At 47.1% G+C, this 20132-nt stretch overlaps 1 protein-coding gene across 2 annotated transcripts in view; it reads right to left on the bottom strand.

The window, feature by feature from the left end:
- The window catches only part of GNAO1 (G protein subunit alpha o1), a 139623-nt gene that overhangs the window by 36398 nt on the left and 83093 nt on the right, over positions 1–20132 (bottom strand). For both annotated transcript variants that reach the window (XM_033070160.1, XM_033070158.1), the window contains exon 4: positions 10025–10185. In XM_033070160.1, the coding sequence (XP_032926051.1) occupies positions 10025–10185 (161 nt within the window). The remainder of the gene's footprint in view (positions 1–10024; positions 10186–20132) is intronic.

Genomic DNA, 20132 nt, shown 5'->3' with positions numbered 1-20132 from the left:
CCCCAGCAAACCTGCTGCTCAGCCCTGGGGTGACAATGTAGCCCAGCAAGGAAGGGGTTACAACACAAAGTGCATTGTAAATCCTCAGCAAAAGACTTGGCCTAACCACCAAAACCAGAGCTGATATTTCCTTGGCATGGCTCCATGGTGCCTGGCTTCCCTCTCCCCTTTATCTCCTCCTTCCCCTTCCAACAGCATGGAGTAGGTGCTGGCTAGAATCTAGGCTCAGAACCATTTATCCTCCTTTTTTTCCCAATAAATTCAGTGTCCAGAGAGTCTCAGGGTGCCAAGGGACCTCTGAGGAGGTCCCTTGTCCAGGCACTCAAGCATTCAAATATATTAAATGTATTGGAGGTGGGGAAGGTTGTAAGCATGAGGATTTTGGTACAGGGATGGGTGTTCACTCTGCTGTTCTCCAGCCTCCTTCTGCTGTCATGAACAAACAGAGAAATCCTGCCCAGAGCCTGAGCACACAAAACAGAGTGAGTGTGTGCCTGTCCCTGACAGTCCCTGCAGGGATACCCTGACAGCCTGACCTGGGCAGGGGGAGAGGCAGATTGGGGGGTTAAAGGGTTTTCTGGGTGGACTGAGAATACAGGAGTTTTGGGTTTGGATCTGTGTGATATATCAGTGGTCTGAAGGCAAGGAACATACAAGGGGAAGATGAAATAATAGTTCATAGACAGTCTCTGTTGTTTTTACTGTAACAGTGTAAAAGGTGTGGATGAATGGACTGATATGAACCAAGCACTAGCTAGTCCCAATTAGAGTGTGGCAGAAGCAAAAAGAAAAAAATACAGGAAAAGGTAAAAAATCTGTCTGCAGTGTCTTAGGCCCCCTGTGCTGATGGGGCTCATGCCCAGCTTGTATGGCAGAGTGAGCAGTGCTGTGGCAGCATCACATTTGTCTGCCTTTGCTTCTGCTGCCCAAATCAATGATGTCTCATCTGTGAGTGCTCTGGGGGAAAACAGGTACAAACAAACCCCTTGTCAGGTTTCCAAGAGAAGGAGGAGGCAGGAAGGCCACCCCTGGCACTGACCCAGCCCTGGAGTGCCAGTCTCCACAGGGCTGTACTGAAATCCCAAGGAAAAGCAGAGCCCCCTTGCTGCTTGCACAGCTTGTGCCTAAATGCCCCTGGTGCCAGGGCTCTCCCAAGACACTCCTTTACACACCACACACAAGGCACTGGCCATGTCCAAACACGTGTCCATGCTGCTGAGCCCTGGAGAAAGGACCCCATATTTCCCCTCTTCCCATCCAAAATGCAGCTCAATGGTCGGGGATTGAATGTTGGCTCAGCACAAGGCCTGGATAAGCAAGACACAAAGTGCCTTTTGCTCCAGGGCTAATTAGAGCTATTGTATCAATTAGTCTGTGAAAGAATCAGTGCCTTGAGCTCCACAGAGCGAATCCCAGCTCACAGAACCATCCTGGCCAGGTGCTGGGACTCTGTTCCCATGGGGGTCCCCCAGCCCCCCCAGCCATGCTCTGCCCAGCCCCACCAGCCCCTGCCTGTGCACGCCAGCAGCTCAGAACAGCAGAGTGTTATTGTCCCCACTGGGGAACGTGACAAGGAGCTTCAGCCTGCTGTCCAACAGCACCACGGGCTCCAGGGGCCTGGGGAGCTCTGCCTTCCCAACAGAGGCTGTGCCACCCTCCCTTCATGGGCACAGACCTGGCTTCAAACACATCATTGCTGAGTCCTGGGATCTTGTGATTTTATGGCGTGTCACAGCGTTTGCTACATCCTTTTTCTCCCTCCCCTTCATTTTTGTTCTCTCAAGCCCCTCAAGGCTGGATATTAGATGGGCTATTTGCTCAAGGAAATAAAAAAGGGCTTTCCAGCTCTCCTGTTCACAGACAAAAGGCTTTAAAGTACAAGCCAGAGGGTTTAGGAAGCAGCAGATAAAAGCAATTTTCCTATGGTTCTCTTAATATATTCTGAAAAACAGGGAGTTTTAGCTAAGCTTGTGATTGGTTTTGGATTTAACTCCTACCCTAAAGCTGGATTTTGGATAAAACTCCTAACCTGAGCATGGGGATGCTGCATTCTTCCAGTGGGAAGGGTGAGTGTGTGTGCACTGTCTGGCCCCCAGGAGGGGCTGGGGGAACGAGTGGCAGCAGCTGCACACCTCCAGCAGTCACTCAAAAGCTTTTGGAGCTCTCCTGCACCGTGGGGCTGATGAGTTGCACCACTCCAGCACAGTGGTGCCAGAGCCCTGAGTAGGGCACAGGATGGGGAATGGGATGATCCATGGAGGAATGAGAACTGTGGAGGAGGGGAAAGGAAGATAACTGCATCCTGAACACACAGAGCTGATCTGTCCTGCTTGGCAGGGCTTGTCCTAGGCTGGAGTGGCTCCTCCTGGGCTGTTTCCCCCAGCTGGTTAACCCCAGAGTTCCCAATGTGCTGCTACAAGCTCCCTGGACTACAGCAAAGTCCTTTTTCAACTTTTCCTTACAAACTGGGATGATTTCTCAGATAGGACTTGGGGAAGGGGGGCACAGGTGGCTGTGCAGCATCTCCCCCTCCCCTGACCACTGGTGCCTGCTGACCTGTGTGGAAGACAGCTTGCTCCATCGTGGAGCCTGGCTACAGAGAAATCCCTGCATTCCTGTCATTCTTTGCCATTTAAGGATTTCAAACGGAGAGCAAGCACATCGAGAAACCACATGGCACCGCCAGGCTCACCTCCCAGCGCCACAGATGGTGCCAGACCTGACGCCAGCCGTGTGAAGAGCCTCGGCATGGTGGTCTCCTGACAGGTTTTCCTGCAGACACACTGCAGAATCAGGAGGCTGAGAGCAGCCTGATGGTCCCCACGTGGTGACACACACATTGCTGGGGGACAGGGCTCAGAGCCCCCAGTGCACAGAGCTGGGTGCTGACTAGCTGGCATAAAGCAGGAGTCACACACACACATGAAGGGACATATGCCTTGCTAGAGCTATCCAATTCCCCAAGGAGCTTCTAGGAGCAGTAGTTACCCTGAGAGCCTGTCTGGTGTGCACCCCTCAGCACGTGCCCCATCTCCTGCCCTCAGCCTGTGTGAGTGGTGCTGTTTGTCCTGCAGGGCAGGGTGTGATGCTGGAGCTGTGGGTGCACAGCAAATCAAACCTCAGGATGCAGAAAGGGAGAGGGCAGCTTGGATTCCTTGGCTTTGCAGAGGAAGAGGAGTAGGGGCTTCGAGTTCCCAGGAGGGTCTGGACTCCTTGGCTGTGAAGCTGAACCCCAGTACTGCCATGCCCTGGTGTGATGAGGAGATTGGGGTAAAAGTGAGAGACACAGTGAGGGGCTCACTGCAAGGTGTGAGTGCTGCCTGTGGAAGTGCAGAGCTGGTGGGAGAAGGAAGCTGCAGACAGCAATAGGGGCAGCAGTGAAAAAACAAACTGAAGGGAACAAAAAAAACCCAACCCCAACCCTTGGTGGCAGCCTGCCAGCTCCAGCTGGTTTCATAAGGACATTTCAGCCTAAAAATACACAAATACTCAGCCAAAAAAAGCCAAATCTTTCTGCGCCGAATCTGTCACCCACAGCCCTTCACAAGGCAGGAAGAAATTCCTGTTGGGTCTGTCAGTGGGAGATGAGAACAGATTATCCGGGGTTCAGGACTACGGTTCAGCAGGTTTCCTTGGGGGGATGCCCTGTGCTGTGTTTATAGATGGTGCTGGCTGCTCCTCACCACTCAGCAAAATGTGAAAAGAGAAGAGAGCGTTTCCAAGTTCTTGCAGCGTCTCCTCCTCCAGGCAGTGTGAACTACCTCAGCTCCTACCCTCTTGGGTGTGAGCTTTGCCAAAATGGGGACAGCCCTGATTTGATGAGCCCATTTAATTGTGTCTCATTAAATACCAATTTACTTAGTCAAGATGTCAAGATTTTACTAATCCCAGGCCAAAGACAACACAGTTACGATGCAACACGGAACGAAAAATGGCAGGGAGGTTCTGGTGCTGCTATGCCTTTGTCCTCAAGGAATGAACTACCTTTGTGGCTTCTCTGTTCCTCCTTGCAGGGCAGTCTGTATCTCCTGTGTCTCTTCAGAGCTGTATCCCAAAAGAGGGTGGGTCTGGTGGAGCTCTGCCTCTGCCCTGGGCTCTGAGAGGGGCCAAGTGGGAGGGGCACTATAATGAGATCCAGATAATGAGATCCGATGTCTTATGATGAGGCTGTGTTATGCAGAGTCCTGCAGACCTCAGCCTGTGAGTTTTCTGCCCAAGAATCTCAATCCTCATGCTCTCCTGTTAGTGCTTGGTGGGATAGGAAGGTGAACATCACTTACCACCATCAAGATAGTTTGATGTGGTCTCCACTCTCCAACAGAGGCAGCCCCTGGAGAATTTGTACCCAGTTTTGGTGAAATTGGGTGTTCCAGGTGGATGAAGACTGAGGGGGAATGCTGGAGAACATCCAGCTGGTTTAAAAAACAATGTCTTTTCTATTGTCCTCTTCCTCCACCTCACACTTAGCCCTAGGTGAAGCCATATAACAACAGCAATTCTTTAATTTATGAGATAATAAGGAAACCTCAGACCTCTGCCAAGCTCTGCTAGACTATAACAGGCTGAGGCTCAGATTGCCTGTGACTCCCTCACCCTGCTCTGACAAGAAACAGCCCCACTCCAGAGCCAGCACCAGCAGACATTGCAGAGCTGCTCCTCCCTGGAAATGGATTTGCATCTTATTTGTGGGAATGGAGCAAGGTTGGTGATTCCAGTCAACAAACTCTGGCCTTTATGGACTGTTTTGTTTTTCTTGTCGTAGGGGGAACTTGATTATTCAGAGCTGGTGGGCATATTTACTTACTGGGGTAAATTAAACCATAAATTCAGACAAATGTACCTACCTCTACACTTGTGATGTATTTTCTTTTCTGCTTTATTGGGCTCCAAGACACAAAGGTGGATTGTTCAATAAACAGTGCAATGCAAGTCATCCCAATTAATTGGATTGTTCCATTTATGCTGCTACTGCCTCCAATTAAATGCAAGGGAGCGCAAGTGACAGGCACGAGTAAGATGGGTGTGCAGAAAACCATATTCTAATGCAAAAGCTGTGATGAGAAAATGGAATCTACACACCTGATGGGAATATTAATGCAAAACCTTGACCTATAATTTTTCTTTCTTCAGTCTGAGCGTGCCAGAAACAATTGCAGCTCATTAAAATGGATCATGTCCTGACAGTCATGCATAATGACCAAGTCCCACAAGTCCCATGGTTAAAATGTTTGCCTTGCAGGTGAAGCCAGCAAGGCAAATGTTTAGACCATGGGACTTGTGGGATGTGGACATTATCACAGAGCTGCATGGTCCTACATGACTAGACACAGGAAACCTCAGCAAACCTCAATGACCCTTTCCCTCTTTTAAACCCAGTGTTATCAGAGAGAGAGTGAAGGGGAAAAAACCAAATCTATGAGTGCCAGAGTGGGTTGGACCTTTGGAGTTCATCTGGCCCATGCCCCTGGACCAACCTCAAAGTTAAATAGGTCCTCAAGCAGGACCAACCTCAAAGTTAAATTCAGTTTGAAAGTTAGCTCAGGTGGCTCAGTGTTGAGCACTTCCAAGGATGGAGATTTTACAGCCTCTCTGGGCAGCCTGTTCCAATGCTGCCTTCTCAGGGCTCAATCTGGAAGCCATTCACCACATCACAACAACATCTGGCTCTACTTTCTTAACAGTTTTTTTGATGCAAAGTGTGTGTTGGCATGTGGGATGCAGTAAGTATCAGTAGGGGAGGTGATAGCATCGTGCAAAGACAATTCTTTTGCAAGGAAAATAGATCAGAAAACAGTCCCACACAAGATGGGGAGAGAAGGAAGGCACTGCAGTATTTTGTTCTGAGTCTGGTGCCGTTTTTCTGTAAGGCACTGCCAGACCAGTTCTTGAAGATGGAAGAACCAAAATGTTGTCCAGTTTGAGCTTGGTATTTGGCACAGACTTGAGATGTGGTTAGCTGCGGTAGAGCACCAAACACAATTGCATCTCTCTTTCTCCACTGAGCAGTGAGGTCTGAATCTCTCTTTAGAGACACCTCTCCCTCCCTTGGCTCCTGATGGAGGGAGCCAAAGGCAACAAGCTTCCTAGCCCTGACACCTCTGCTATGTGTGAAGATGGATGGGTTGAATGCAGGCCTAAAATATTTTACATTTTCACGGCAGTTTCACAGCCCTGGCATTATCAAATGATCTTTCAAAGTACTTGGAAGCAGGAGAAGAAGAACTTGAGATAGGTTCTGGCTTTTTTGTGTCTGTGTACTTGCAAAGTGTCTCTGCCTACACATCTTGCAGGGCCTGTTCCTGTTTGGAGATGCACATGGAAAATCAGTGCTCATGTGGATGCTCTGTCTGCTCCATTTCCCCCCTGAAGTTTGGAGGATGTTCAAAGCTGGTCCCCATCCCTGGGTGGTTAAGATCAGACTTGCCCTATGTGCTGCACTCCACTGACCAGCCTAGTTAGGAACTCGAGGCTAGGAAACACAAGACAGTTTTAAAATCTGAACAAAAGTAGGAGATTAAGGAAACCAGCTGGAAACCTCTATTTTGCTGATTTTGAAAGCAAAATGTGGGTCACAGATGTGTTTCCACAGACAGAAACTGGCTGGAGAAGAAAAAGACATCAGCATTGCCCAGACTCTTTGATGATCAGAGGTAGATTTAGCTCCTAGGCACAGAGACAAGAAAGGAAGAGGAGACTAAGTAGGAATAAAAACATAATCAAGATATTAGGAATGTAGAACACAACCCACCCGTAAATTTGCCTTAAGGAACTATGAAAAAAACGCAGAAACAAAATAAGATGAAACCAATTGCTACATCTTGCTCTCTTCCCCTGTCTTGCCTTCCTTATGGCTTTGCTTTTTGTAGTCCAAGACACAGGGGGTCCATTACAGAACCTTCCCTCTTCCTCGATCATATTTTTTCCTTGCAGAAGTGCTGTTTTCTGCTGCTCTTTGCAGCAGCTACGAAACCCTTGCTAAGGACCAGCTGACTTTAGAGCCCAAAAGAAACAAAGCTTTGTAGGAAATTCATACTGTCTGCATGTATCAGAGGCTAGAAAGCAATTGCTCTGACCCATCTGGCTCCAGAAGGGAGCTACTTCTCATTTCTTGTTTAGTCTAACACAAAAGATTAAACTTATTTGCAGTGAAATTGATGACAGACTGGTAAGAGCCATGCTGCTGACCCTTGCAGGCTGTTGATTAGCCTGTGACTTGGTCTCCCAGGGGCTGCAACAGAAGGCCTGTTGTTCCAGCCATTTAAAAAACCTCAAGGTAAAGCACTGGAAGAGCAATTAAGGACAACAGCAGCACTGACTCAGAGAAGCCCAGGTGGTGGTTCCTTAGAAATAGCCAAGCAGCAGGGGGAGGTTCTGAAAAGCATTCAGGGCATTTGGTGGGTGGTTTCTGGGCTGAAGTGCCAGGAGCAATCCTGAAGGTCTCACCTGTGCCGGCCACAACACGACCTGGTCACTTTGTGCCTTCAGGCTTTGTGACATGTGCTGAGCAGCCACAATCAGAGCAATCTCCAGCTCCTGCAGGAAACTTCCCTCCTGCCAGCAAAATGCCAGTCCCTACAGCTTAACACCAAGAGAAGCCTGAAATGAGATGCTAGTGCAGCTCACTACCTGTCACTCTTTTTCAGACTTTGGGGAACTTAGAATGCAGTTCTTGTCTGGAATTTATTTTTCTCAGCCCTAATGAAAACACATTTTGTAGTTGTTAGCGTTTTAAATCGAGTGTCAGTGTCAATAAAGACAAACCTTTTCCCAGGGTGGGGAAAAAAAATATAAAACTGTCTCAAATCTTCCGCTCACGGAAAAGCAAACAACCCCAAAGCATTGAAGAATTAAATAAAATATATTCTTCTTTTCACTGTGAGTCCACTGGGTATGAATAAGTGCCAACTGAGCTCTCACTTGCACCACCATCTCCTGTGATGGCACCAGGGCTAGAGGTGCAGCAGGACGTGTTATGGTGCCCTGCCATGTGACAACACCTCTGCTCCCAGTGGTGGAACACAGAGAGGTTCCTAAACACCAGCAGGGCTGTAAATGAGAAGGACTTTGTCATCTCCAGCTTCCCCACCCAACCTAGCCCAGAGAAAAAAGGTGTCCAGCCACAGCAAACCCACAGTGCAGCTGAGGAGAGTGGCAGCACAGCACTCCCCTGGCAAGGAGGGTGATCCATCCTCATCTGGACACAAAAGATTTTGTCAGGAAGACCAGAATTCATTTGGCTGGGCTGCAACCCCTAGATTGAAATTGCTGTGAATACTACAGCACAGAGCCTCTTCAGCTGATGTCTAGAAACTGCTTGTGGTTTCAGAGCTCTTGCTGATGAATTGCACAGCAGCTGGTCATATTGGGAGGGCTCTGCTTATTATTTTCAACTGCTATCTTGCATGGAAGGAAAATCAAAATACTTTCCTCAAGGTAATTGGCTCTAAAACAATTGAAGATTTTTCCACAAGGTTGTAATGCAATTAGAACTGGCATTTTAGATAATTTATATCTCTAAAGGTATGTTTATGCCATCATACCCTTATTTTGTGGGGTGGGGGGGAAAGCTGCTGGCAAGACAAAGCTTTTTTTGCTATTACAGGCAATGAAATATAGATTAAACCATCATCCACTCATCCACCTAGTACTGATTAAAAGGCAGCAGAATGCCAGGATCATCTCTGAGGTGTGATCATGGCTGGGTGGGATGCTGTGTCACCAACCACACATCTGCAGGTTTCCCATTCAGTTTTCCATCAATGCCAAATGATGTGTCATCACTTGCCTTCTGCTGCAGCACCTCAGGAGCTCTGCTCCCCAGCTGCCCTGCCAGCTTGGATGGGAGCAGCTGGTGCAGCTGGGAGCACCAGGCCCATCACACAGAACAAAACCAGCAGCCACACCAGTGCCTGGGCTGTGTTTTGATAGATATCCAGGAACAGCCCAAGCAGAGATGCAAACCATCCAAACATGCAATAACAACTCCAGAAGTGCATCAAACAGCTGGTGAACTTGTTGATATGGGATATTGTGACAGCCAAAAGCATGGATGTAGCATTGCCCAACACCATTGGGGAGCCTTTATTTCCTTTATTTCCTTTTTTTCCCTGACTACCAAAAGGTCCAAGGGTACACCTGGGGAAATGAGCACTCCCTGCCTGTCTGTTCCTTGTGTTTATACTGAACCATCTTTGGCTCACTCTTGCCCAAGACACAGTCCAGAGCCAAGAGCATTTTGTGTGACTGCAACAGATGCTGTGATTTAAATGATGGGATGAAAACCTTTAGTCTCCTGGCCTGAGTGGAAGTAAATGGATTGGATCAATTATCATTACAAATGGGTCTGAACTGAAACTGGGGAGGTGCTGAACATCTCTTCAGAGCCACAGCAGCCATTTATGGGTGGATGTCCTGTCCTCATGACAGTGTGAACCAAAGCCATGGATTCAGATAATCCCCACTGAATGACATCTGCATATGGTCCCTAATGGTAGAGAAGCCACCAACTGTATTTCAGGAGTAACTCAATGCTTCTGGAAAAGTAAAGATGTCCCTTACCCTCGGTTGTAACCCAGCTGACCTATCAGTACAACAACAGAAAGTACAGTGGGAAGAAAAGCAAACAGAGGAAAGGAGAGCAAACCCAAGAGCTGTACTGCTGTACAAAGCAGGGGATCACACCCTTCTGTTCCCACTCAGATAGACAAAGGAGCCATCTGCTGTGCCCACAGGTTGATCTGCCTCTATTTGCTAGATCCATGTTTGTAAAAACCTACCTTGAGACATTTGGGAACAGTTTGGGAATCTGGCCTTGAGGTCACAGACCTGACCCCAGACCGGCCAAAAGGGGACATGAATGTCCTGCCTGACCCTTTGTGCAGCAGCCTCTGACACAACACACATCCCAGACTGTAAGCAGAGGCACGTTCAGTTCCACTGCTATGAGGTCATTCACTTCAGTTAAAACTTTAACAAATCCAAATGCAGATTCTTAACATGAAACACTATGGACAGGGATACTCACTATTGGGCTGAGTCGTTAAGTTGATATTCCCGGGACCGATTGAAGCATTCTTGGATCCCAGAGTCTGCCCAGAGCCTCATCATAGCTGACAGCAGCTCTGGGGAGAAGGGCTCTGTGTCCTCCATCCGACTTACGACATCACAGACCATCTTGGCATCAGCCTGCAGAGAAAGAAACAAGAGGTCACATAGATGCTCAAGGCAGAATTTGGAGCCAGAGATTTCAGAAACAGTTCACCATCAGGATCTGTTTAAACCATCAGGAGTAAAGAGGCTGTGTTTCTGAGGATGAGGTTTAGCATCCACACTGTGTGATCCAACTGGATGGGCAAAAGGAGGATGGAGGAAGGAAATCACAAGGAAAAAGATTGTTTGTGCAATCCACCTCATATTAACAAGTATTTCTATTCAACAGACAAAGCAGTCTGCACTGCACATGTGTGGAATTTCATAGGAACAGAAAGAAATTCATACATGTACAAGGATATTTAAAATTGTTAGCAACAGTGCCTGCTTTAACTGAGTGCGGAACCTTGCTGAAGTGGGGGCTTTGTATCAGAAAGAACAGCAGAAAGATTCCAGAAACAATTTTTTCCAGATGCTGGTTTATTGCTTTTCCTGAATTCTTGTTCTTTGCTATGAGCCCCTGCTATGAGGGCTAATTCATGTTAATGCAGACCACCTTGGCTGGCTGTGGTGCTCTGTGACTCAGAGGGAGAGGAATCTCCCACGGTCATGGAGCATGGCAGAGAGGGCAGGGCCAGCTGGCCGCTTGCAGATGGAGTCTTTCTTGGTGAGAAAAATGAGATTCACTGGGACAGCAACTTTTCCTAGAGGATAGTGCTCTGACACAGCTTGGGTCTGGAAGATGTCTCAGATTTAGGATGGGAAGGTCTAGACAGGCTTGGAATAGCTGAGTTCAGCCCTCCTGTAATAGCCCACAGTGGCTGATGCTTCACTCATTTGTGATGCAGGACACTCAAATTCATGGCCCCCTCTGCTTGCTTTGCAAAAAGTAAATGTCCCACAGCACCCACAGACTCCTTAAGCCCTTGGGATGTCGACTAATCTGCAGAGTTTTTCTTTCATTGCTTTGAAAATGTCTCATATTGCTACTAGCTGAAACAAACCCAACTATTATTGCTATAATTAATTGGAAAAGAGGAGCTCTTGTTCCTTGTGTGTGTGCAGCAAACTTGTAAAGACAACCTTCTTGTTTTACTACCTTGCCTCCTGTCTGCTAGACTGAACCCATTCTTGGCCAACTGCAGGTGGAAATCTTTGCCTTCCAGTTTGATCTAAGCCAGCAAATGTAGACCAGAAGCACAAATCTTGAGAGGGGAGTGCAGGCTCTGCCCATGCTTTGCTGGGTATAATTAAAAGTGCCATCATTGAGGAGCACCACAATAACCTCATTGTATGGATGGGAATGACAAGTGTATGACAGGGTCTGCATGGTCAGGATCAAAACTCTGTAGCCTCTTTGTTGAACACTGAAACTGTGGAAAAATTGCAGGCCACCAAAGCAAAAGCACTGGAGACTGAAGCTGCTGGAGATTTCAGTGCTCAATGAGAGAGCCTCAGGTGCTCTGAGCATCCAGCCTTTATGGGCTGAAGAAGTCTCAGTACTGTATGTCTCAGTACTGTATCCCATAAAACTTAATGGGGTGGACTCTATGCATTGAAGGCTTTATGAACATAAAATCTTTCTCACAGAGCACTTAACTTCATATTTTAGTGCCCAGGAATCCTCCCAGCCTTCTGTACAGACTCTGCTCATTTTGGAGAAAAAAGTATTGGTGACTCACACCTCAAAGCCAAGACAAACGAAGAGCCTTGAAGAGTTCAGTTAATTTCAAAAGCTTGTTTTCTGCCCTGGAGTGCTTTGTGAGCTGAGTGAATATTCATAAATCATCTGTATGGTTTGCCTGCCCTGCTGGAGCTGCAATTCTGCTCTTTTCACAGACTGTAAATGACATAAAACCTGCTAATGGCAGCGCTCTGCCTTGGCCCCATTATTTGTGCATGGGTGATGCAGGAAAAGCATCCATGCTTCCAGTCAGGTAGAAGGATGTCCTTCTATGTTATCTTGATTGCTGCAGGGGGTTATAGGTAAAAGTCACAGGTCTCTCCATCTGTCTGTGATGGCAAAGCACATTTGAAGCTGTCATGAACATGGTCTGGGCTTCTTCTGAGTTTTGTGGATTTAACTGCAGGCTGTTCTTTCCAAAACATCAGAGACAATGGCAGTCATTTTATTTTCTGTGCTGGGAAATAGCTGCATCACCTTTTCAACTACTGAGACTTGTGGCAGTTCCCTGTGAGTGAGAGTCAACACAGGGGGGTTTTGAGCAGAAGACAGAGATGAACAGCAATGACAAGGCAGAATGGGAGTGAGGAGACACAGACATTTCTGGCTGTGGTTTATCTGTGAGTCTGTTGGCCCAGAAGTGGGGCTGAGCATTTAGGGCAGGGGATTATTTTGGTACATACTCCTCTGCAGTCACTGGAGGTCCCTTTTGGGGACAGGAGAGGCTGTCCTCCCACAGCATGGATACCTGCCTGCAGGGCAGACTGAAACAGGGGAAGAACTTAAAGGAAAGTTTATTTCTCCTCCTGAACAGTAATAAAAATATTCCTGACTTAGTTTTATTTTTCAGAGTGAACCACTGAAATCTTGGTTTTACAGATGCAGAAAAAGCAGGTGAAATGAGTACTTTTAAAATACCCCTTCCCCCTGCCACGGCTGAAGTCCCTCTGTCAAGGAGCATGGGGCCATCCAGGAGTTCAGGCATTTGTTAGATGATTTAACGAGCAATTAAGGATCCAAGAAGAGAAGATACCCCTTTCTTTTCTCACTCTCCAGGCTCTGTCTCAAGCTGGGAATGACATTAAAATCTCCAACTCCCTCTGGGCCCAGCAGGTAGATTTTTAAATACTGCCTGATTGACTTTTTCCTGCCTGCCTCCCCTGGGTCTGCTGCTCCTGCTTTTCCCGAGGTGAGAGGAGCTGAGCCTCCTGCCATGCTCTGCCTCTGTACTGCAGCCAGCAATTAAATAAAGCAAAACAAAACAGGCCAACCAGCCCCCCTACTCCCCTGCCTTGCAGCTCCCATCCGACAGGGATGTCATTAATGAACATCATGGTGGTATTTCAGCTACCTCGGGAGCTAAAAATAGGCAGTGCTTGGCCCCTGGGATTGCTGGAAGGAGCTACAAAATGGTGCAGGGCTCATTCCACCACTGCTGCCTCTGCCTTTCCCAGCTGCAGTCTCCCATCTCCTTGGAACAAGACATCTGGGAGGAGGATAAGAGGTCAGGCTGGTGTCCTTCATGCTGGTTCTTCCCCAGCACGAGCACCCTAGCCTATCTCTGCAGCACTCCCCACGTCTGCTGCCACTCCCCAGTGCATTCCCCATAGCAGGTGAAACCCTAACACCTGAGCTGAATGCCTTTGGGCTGTTCATTAAGAGTGGGATTTGTCACTTGGTGTCATTCTTGAATGCTGATTCCATCCACCCACAGGAGGACAATTAAAGCTGGCTGGGCATGGCCTGGGAAGACAGCTGAGGTTAGAGACTGTGGTAGGGTGAGATTATACATCCCGGCTTTAGACCTCAGGCCAAGACGCCAAATAACTCTTTGCTAAAGACAAACCTCCACTCTGATCAGGGAATGGAGAGGGCTCTGTAAGGCCAGGGCAGGGTCTGAAATCCACAGAGAGATGTGAGTAAGAAGCTTGTAAACACAGTGGGAAGTTGGCATGTGTCATTCCTAACCCCAGGTAGTGGACCTGGGCACCACACCTTCAGTATAAATCCAGTTCAAAAGGGGATCTGTTCTCTCCCTAACACGAACATAACTGCAGTTATTTAATTGTCTCCCATATGTCACTGTCACCAAGCTCACAGCCTGTGCTCAGCATACAAACTTGTGACTTCACTTGCAACAGCCACCCAGCCCAATTAATGTGTTACCTGGCTGGAGGGGAGAGGGGCCCCTCCCTGCAGTCTGACACTCCTGGCACTCGTGTTTGTCTCTGCAAGCAAGTTATTTTCCATCACACTGATGCAGAGCACCCCTAATTACTTGCTCCCCACCACCACCCATGACTGGTGCCCATGAAGATACCAGCAGAGCTGCTGCTGCCCTGGCTGCTGTAGAGTCACACTGGAACAGGACCCACGTCCCCATCTCTGACTATCCCAGGGCAAATCCTGACTGTGATCCTTTGAAGTTGCCTGGACACTGTCTAGGAGATTTTATTTTCCTTTTTTTTTTCTCTTTCCTTTTTTTTCAAAAAGGAATAGTTTTCTGGAAAGGGAAATTTAAGGTAGAAGCAAAACCTTGTGTGAAACTCTGTGGTACAAATCTGTGAAACCTACAGAGCTGTGCTGTATTACAGCCACCAGAGATATGAGCTGGTGTGCCACACTGTACTGTTCTTTCATTTTGCTGAACTAAATCCCAGTAAATATTAATTTTTTTTGCTGTTATTTATTCTGATTAGTGATACTTGTCACTTAGCCTGTCTCAAAGGTTAACCCTAGGGCAATTTCCTCTGGTTGTACCAGGAGCTGCTTCTCAGAACATTTCAGAAAATCCATGCAGTGGGGGAAAAGATAAGCACTGCAATGTGGCTGGTGGAATGAAGCAAATCAGCACAGTACCAGTCATCAGCAATCAGTTTCTTGAAAATAGTAGTGGCCATCATGAGTCATGAACCTGGGCGTAATCAAACTGACGTCTTGAGACCATCCAGCATCCAAAAAGGATGTTCTTGGAAGGGAATCCTTGTGGGGGACCCAGACCCTGACCTAAGGGCACAGCAGCCTGTGCCTCTGCTGCTCCAGTGAGAAATGATGTCTCATAAATGCACAGCAGAACGCATCTCATGAAGTGAAAACCTCCCCGTTTCTCCTTACAGGGTGTCTCAGAAATATGGACCTGACTTCCCAGCCGAAGTGTGGTTGCATTGCAGCAAAAGCCAGTGCTTTTCACAGCATTTCAGCAAGAAAAAATCCTGGAAACAAAAGATGGCTGGTGAATATGCCTTTTCCAGAGACATTCAGAGCCTTCTTCAAGTCCATAGCAGTTTTTGTAGACACTGAAAAAATAGCTAGATGCATGACTCTCCCCCTCACTCTCCCTCTCTTTCTCACACATCTGTGTTTCAGAGCTGACCTCTCAATCTGTGGAAGTCTGTCTGGCATTAAGCAGCTGCTGTGCATCGTGAGAGAGACAACTTTCCTCCTGCACCCTCCATCTACCCTCGTAACATTTAATTGAGGCCTCCCACCTCGACTTGGCATTTGGCTTGCTGAGACATCCTGGAAGGCTCTGAGCAGGTAAAAATCTATCCAGTGGCTTATTAATATCTGTCCCTTTGGAGATTACCTTGAGGTGGGCACTCAGACTTCCCCTCTTCATTCTCATTAGCTGGAGGTGGAAATGCAAAATTCTGGATACAGATCCCAGTGGTGTGGGAAAGGGGTTGACACAAAAGCTCAGTGTAGGGCTCTCTAGCAGTTTGCAACACACAACAAAGCTAAGCCTAAAAAGTTATATTGGCGAGGGCTGGCTTTTCACAGAGTCACAGTAGCCATCCACCCTCATGTAAACCTCTCACAAAAAGGTTGGCTGACTTGGATACAAAGCTGAAGGACTGCTGTCTGTCTGGGGGCAGACAGACTCTTCTGGACAGAAAACATAACCTGAGGGCCACGGTGACATCCAGATCTTCTCGTGAGCTTGTGCTGTCCGGCTGCCAATTAGCACAGCCCTGGTTTTCACATCCTTCTGGAGCCAAGAGGGCACCATCACCTCTGACTGTCTTGGCCAAACAGTTCTGTGTGTCTGGGAAGTGGTCTAGGATCTCTAGCCTGAAACCTTGTTATAGCTGTTTTTTTTCTGTCTGCTGCTTCCTGTTTGGGGAGACATTGAGCAGGACTGATATTACAGATTATTATGTTTCTTACAGCAGCCAACTGCTCTGTGTTCAGTATTGCCTTCATTCCCATTCTGTATGATACTGCAGCTGATTAAATAAAATTTGCCAGCCCTTATGTGGGCATAACCCGCTTTTCTCCTCCTGCAACACATGTAAAATAATATTCCTGGTTTGCTTGGACTGATGACTATCTGGCAATCCAGAGACTGGATAATGCACGACTGAGCTCTTGGGCTGCCAGCTGGCCACTACCATAGTAAGAATTCTGCATCCTGTAGAAAATAGTGGTTCATTCACTACTGGGGGAAAAACCCACGACCCAACAACACAGAACTCAGCATACAAAGACAATTTCCTGAATTTGCTTTTTTTTTAGGAAATGCAGGACCCTTTCCTCTTCTTGAGGAGCTCAGAGAAGCTCCAGAGCTGGGCAAGACAAACGCAGTGGGTAGCTGACCTGATTTTTCCAAGCAAGGATGGGAAAACCAGAAAGCATGAGTTAAATGGTCTCAGAATAGGTCCTGACCCACTAGCTGCAAAGGCAGGAGAGGAAACAGCACTCTGTCCATCCCAGTCCCCTCTATTTCAAGAAGAGGCATCCCCAAGAGACCAAGAACCACTGCACACTCCAGCAGCATCGCTCCAAGAACAGGATGCTCTGATGGGTCCCCTGCCCTACAAGCCCTGAGCAAAGGGGCTGGGTACAGGAACTGACACGTCATCCCTGCTGAGGACTTTGAGGCCATGCAGGCACAGACAGCACTGCCCACCAGGGAGGGGATGAGAGAGAGAGTCACAGATGGGGGACATTAGCCGCATGGCTTCATGCTCCGCAGGGAAGTGCTCTGCCGCAGTGCTGAGGAGCAGCCTGGAAACGTGTAAAGATGAGAGAGCAAAATCCTGCAGCTTACTGCCCTGCTCCTCTCCCTGATATCCTCTGCTGGGTAGAAGTCCATAAAATGAAACAGCACTGGAGTATTTGTGCTGCAGTAAACGACAGGGAAATGCCTGAGATGCCACAGTGAAAACACAGGTGGGGAAGCTGCACGGGCTGCTGGCGTTTGTAAAATAAATGGCTTTTTTCCATTCATTGCAATGCCGACAGCTGAGGATGAACAGAGTGGGAGTGGTGGTGATTTGGTGATTCTCTGGGAACCCACTCCAGGTCTGGGAATTCCTGATGGGTTTAGCCTGTACATTTTCCACTCTTCAAATGTCTTTAAGATTTTCCACACCAACCTCCCTCTAGGTGACTGTGTTAAGGGTGGCAGGGCAGAGGGGGCAGTTGCATCCCAAGCTTTCCCACCACAAAGGGGGAAAGCAGGCTTTGTCTTTGGAACAGAAAGAGATGCAGCTCCTATGGTGGGTGCATTTCCAGGAGAAAGATTTTTTTAAACATCTCTGGCTAAATGCCACTTGTGTATGATGGTTTATAGGGCAGTGCCTTCCTGCTGGGAAGTCGTGCAGTGCTGGAACCTAGTAATTAGTTTAATGCTCGGAGCTTGATGCTGAACGGTGGGTGCTAATCTCCACTCTACAATTAATCTCACAGATTTATCAGTGCCTCTGTGATGAAGGACTAAGCCTGTGGGTTACATTCATCTGTCCCTGAAGAAAGAGATGGTGTTTCAACCAGAAAGAGCCATGTTTCATTTTATGGTCCTTTTTTACTTGGTGATCTCTGTTGAAGATACATACCTAAAGGAAAACAGGGAAAGGAAAATCCCTTCCTTTGGCCCAACCCTGTTAAATTTCATCTCCTGTTGCCTCTTTTCTTCTCATAACCCATAATTTTTTTCTGTAACCCATAACTGGAATATCTGGGTAGGGATTTCGTACTGCCCTCCACTGACAGAGCAGTCAGTGGGTTTGCTGTGCATATTTGAGTTTTGTGCCTGATGTGGGGGGGTCTCAAAATTATCTTGCATTGCTGATGTGACATTAGGCATCATAGTAGCCAAAGAATAGTGATTCTTCCACTTAGCAGCAGAACTGAAAAATTAGGTGGTATAAAAAATCAGTTTTGGTGAAACATTCTCCTGTGAACCCAAATCCTCTCAGAAATTTAATTTCACATCCAGCCAAAGCACTTGCCTTAAGTCCTATCAACATATTTTGAGTTATTTAGGTTCTCAGTATTATTATTTAGAAGTATGTCAAATTTCAAACAAAAATTTTGGGTTTGAATGAAAAGTTGGAAAAATGAAAATTACTTTGTCCTTTCAGGAATGCAAAATCCTCTTGAAAAATTCTCACATAATTTCCTCTTGACCATGACTACATGTAGATTTTGACTAGAGTTGTAGATTTTAACTAAATATGTAGATTTTGACCAGATTTTACAAATTATTTTTGTTTATTTCAGACTATTTTTTAGCCATTTAATCAAGCATTTCTGTCCAAGTCTATTAATAAGGACAACAAGAACTTTCTCATCAGGAGTCCTTCATTTCCTGTTTTAATTTCAATTGTCACCACATCAAATTTTCTGGTTTTTGGTCCTGTGCTCTTTCACCATATGTCCTACAAGATGATCAGTGCTGTTTTCCTTGCAGTGAAGGGGTTTGCAGCAGTTCTCAAAGCAAATACCCAAGTGAGGTTCTGAGTAAAGCACGTGCTCCCTGTCTTTGCCTCTGCTGCTGACTTCCTGCATGGAGATGCAGGGTGACCCCAGACAAGGGGGAAGGACTGCACACTGACACATGGCAAGTTTAGATTAGAAATTAGGGAGAAATTCTTCCCTGTGAGGGTGATGAGGGACTGGCACAGATTGCTCAGAGAAGCTGGGGATGCCCCATCCCTGAAAGTGTTCAAGGCAGGTTGGTTGGGGCTTTAGGCAACATGATCTAGTGGGAGGTGTCCCTGCCCATGGCAGGGAGGTTGGAACAAGATGATCAAGGCCCCTTCCAACCTACACCATTCCAGGATTCTATGATATGAACATTGTGAAGGGGATAGACAGAAACAAGATGTAATTCACTGAGTGACTGGTTAGCAAAATTTTGCCTATGACTTCTTACTACTACAATCTTTGTTTAGCTTCTCTCCCCCTTAATTTCCAGGTGATCCTTCTCTGCAGGGAGGACCAGAGGGGTCCAGGGGTAGAGGAGCATTTGACTGAGGTTCAGCTGCATCTCATGGGACTGAGGTTGAGCAGTGACTGGTCAAAGAGTCTATAGCTGCTTAAAAGGAGCCTCAGAGTTCAGAGCAGATGAAAGACAAATTTTTAGTTCAATCTCCTCTGTGCTGCTGTATTTCCAGTAAAATCAAGACTTGGGTGCTTGTAACAAGTTTGGAGGAGTTCTTCCTTTGATCAGCAGGGATTACAGATACTAACCTCCAGCAAGTTCCTCCTCACCGGAGCTGAGGCACGTCACACACTAACAGATTTGCTCACACATTGTTTCAGGTTGCTGCAGAGAAAAAATGTCCTATATTTTCCTTTCAAGAGCATCAAGAAAGTTTCCCAACCCTTTGACAGGGGGAAGGTGGGACAGGAAGAAGAGGGAAGGGAAAGAAGAGGGAGGGGGAGGAACCTGTTGGGTTGAGTGTGAGCATTGCTATTCCAGGGGAATCTGTTCTCAGGGATATTAAGAACGACTTTATTTTTATTAACTTCTCTTTTCAGACAAAATGGATAAATGAGACCTCAGGTGCATCATTAGATGAAAGGATAATTCATAAGGTAAGTGGCTGGCAGAGAACTACCTTTCTAACAGCTTAACAAGGGTAGGCAGAAATAGGCTGGGGGACTGGAAGAAATCTTTGATGCTGTTGTGTATATTTATTATTTATTCTTCTGGCACAAACATAGCATCAAAGAATATCAAAACCAAAAAACCCATAAACTGCTGTCACTGGATTAGTCCTACATCTCTGTAACCATGGCATCATGTAGTAATGACAGGGAAAATCAGCAACAATGGGAAAAAAGCACCCAGCATTTATGACACTTGTGAGGATGAGGCAGACTTCCTTGCTCTGGTGAGGATGCCTCAGAAGGGATAAGAAAATCTGGGTGCATCTTGCTAGCCTGGGCATCTGTGAAGCTTAACTATGGTGGAAAATGCCACAAAACAATGGAATTGCTCCCTTGGGTGTAAGCCTGTGTGACACAAATAGAGGACAGAGGGTGGTTCCCTCCCTGAAACCCTTTGCTG

Source organism: Catharus ustulatus, chromosome 11 (assembly GCF_009819885.2).
Source record: "Catharus ustulatus isolate bCatUst1 chromosome 11, bCatUst1.pri.v2, whole genome shotgun sequence".
NCBI lineage: Eukaryota > Metazoa > Chordata > Aves > Passeriformes > Turdidae > Catharus > Catharus ustulatus.
This window is presented reverse-complemented; position numbering and strand designations above follow the sequence as displayed.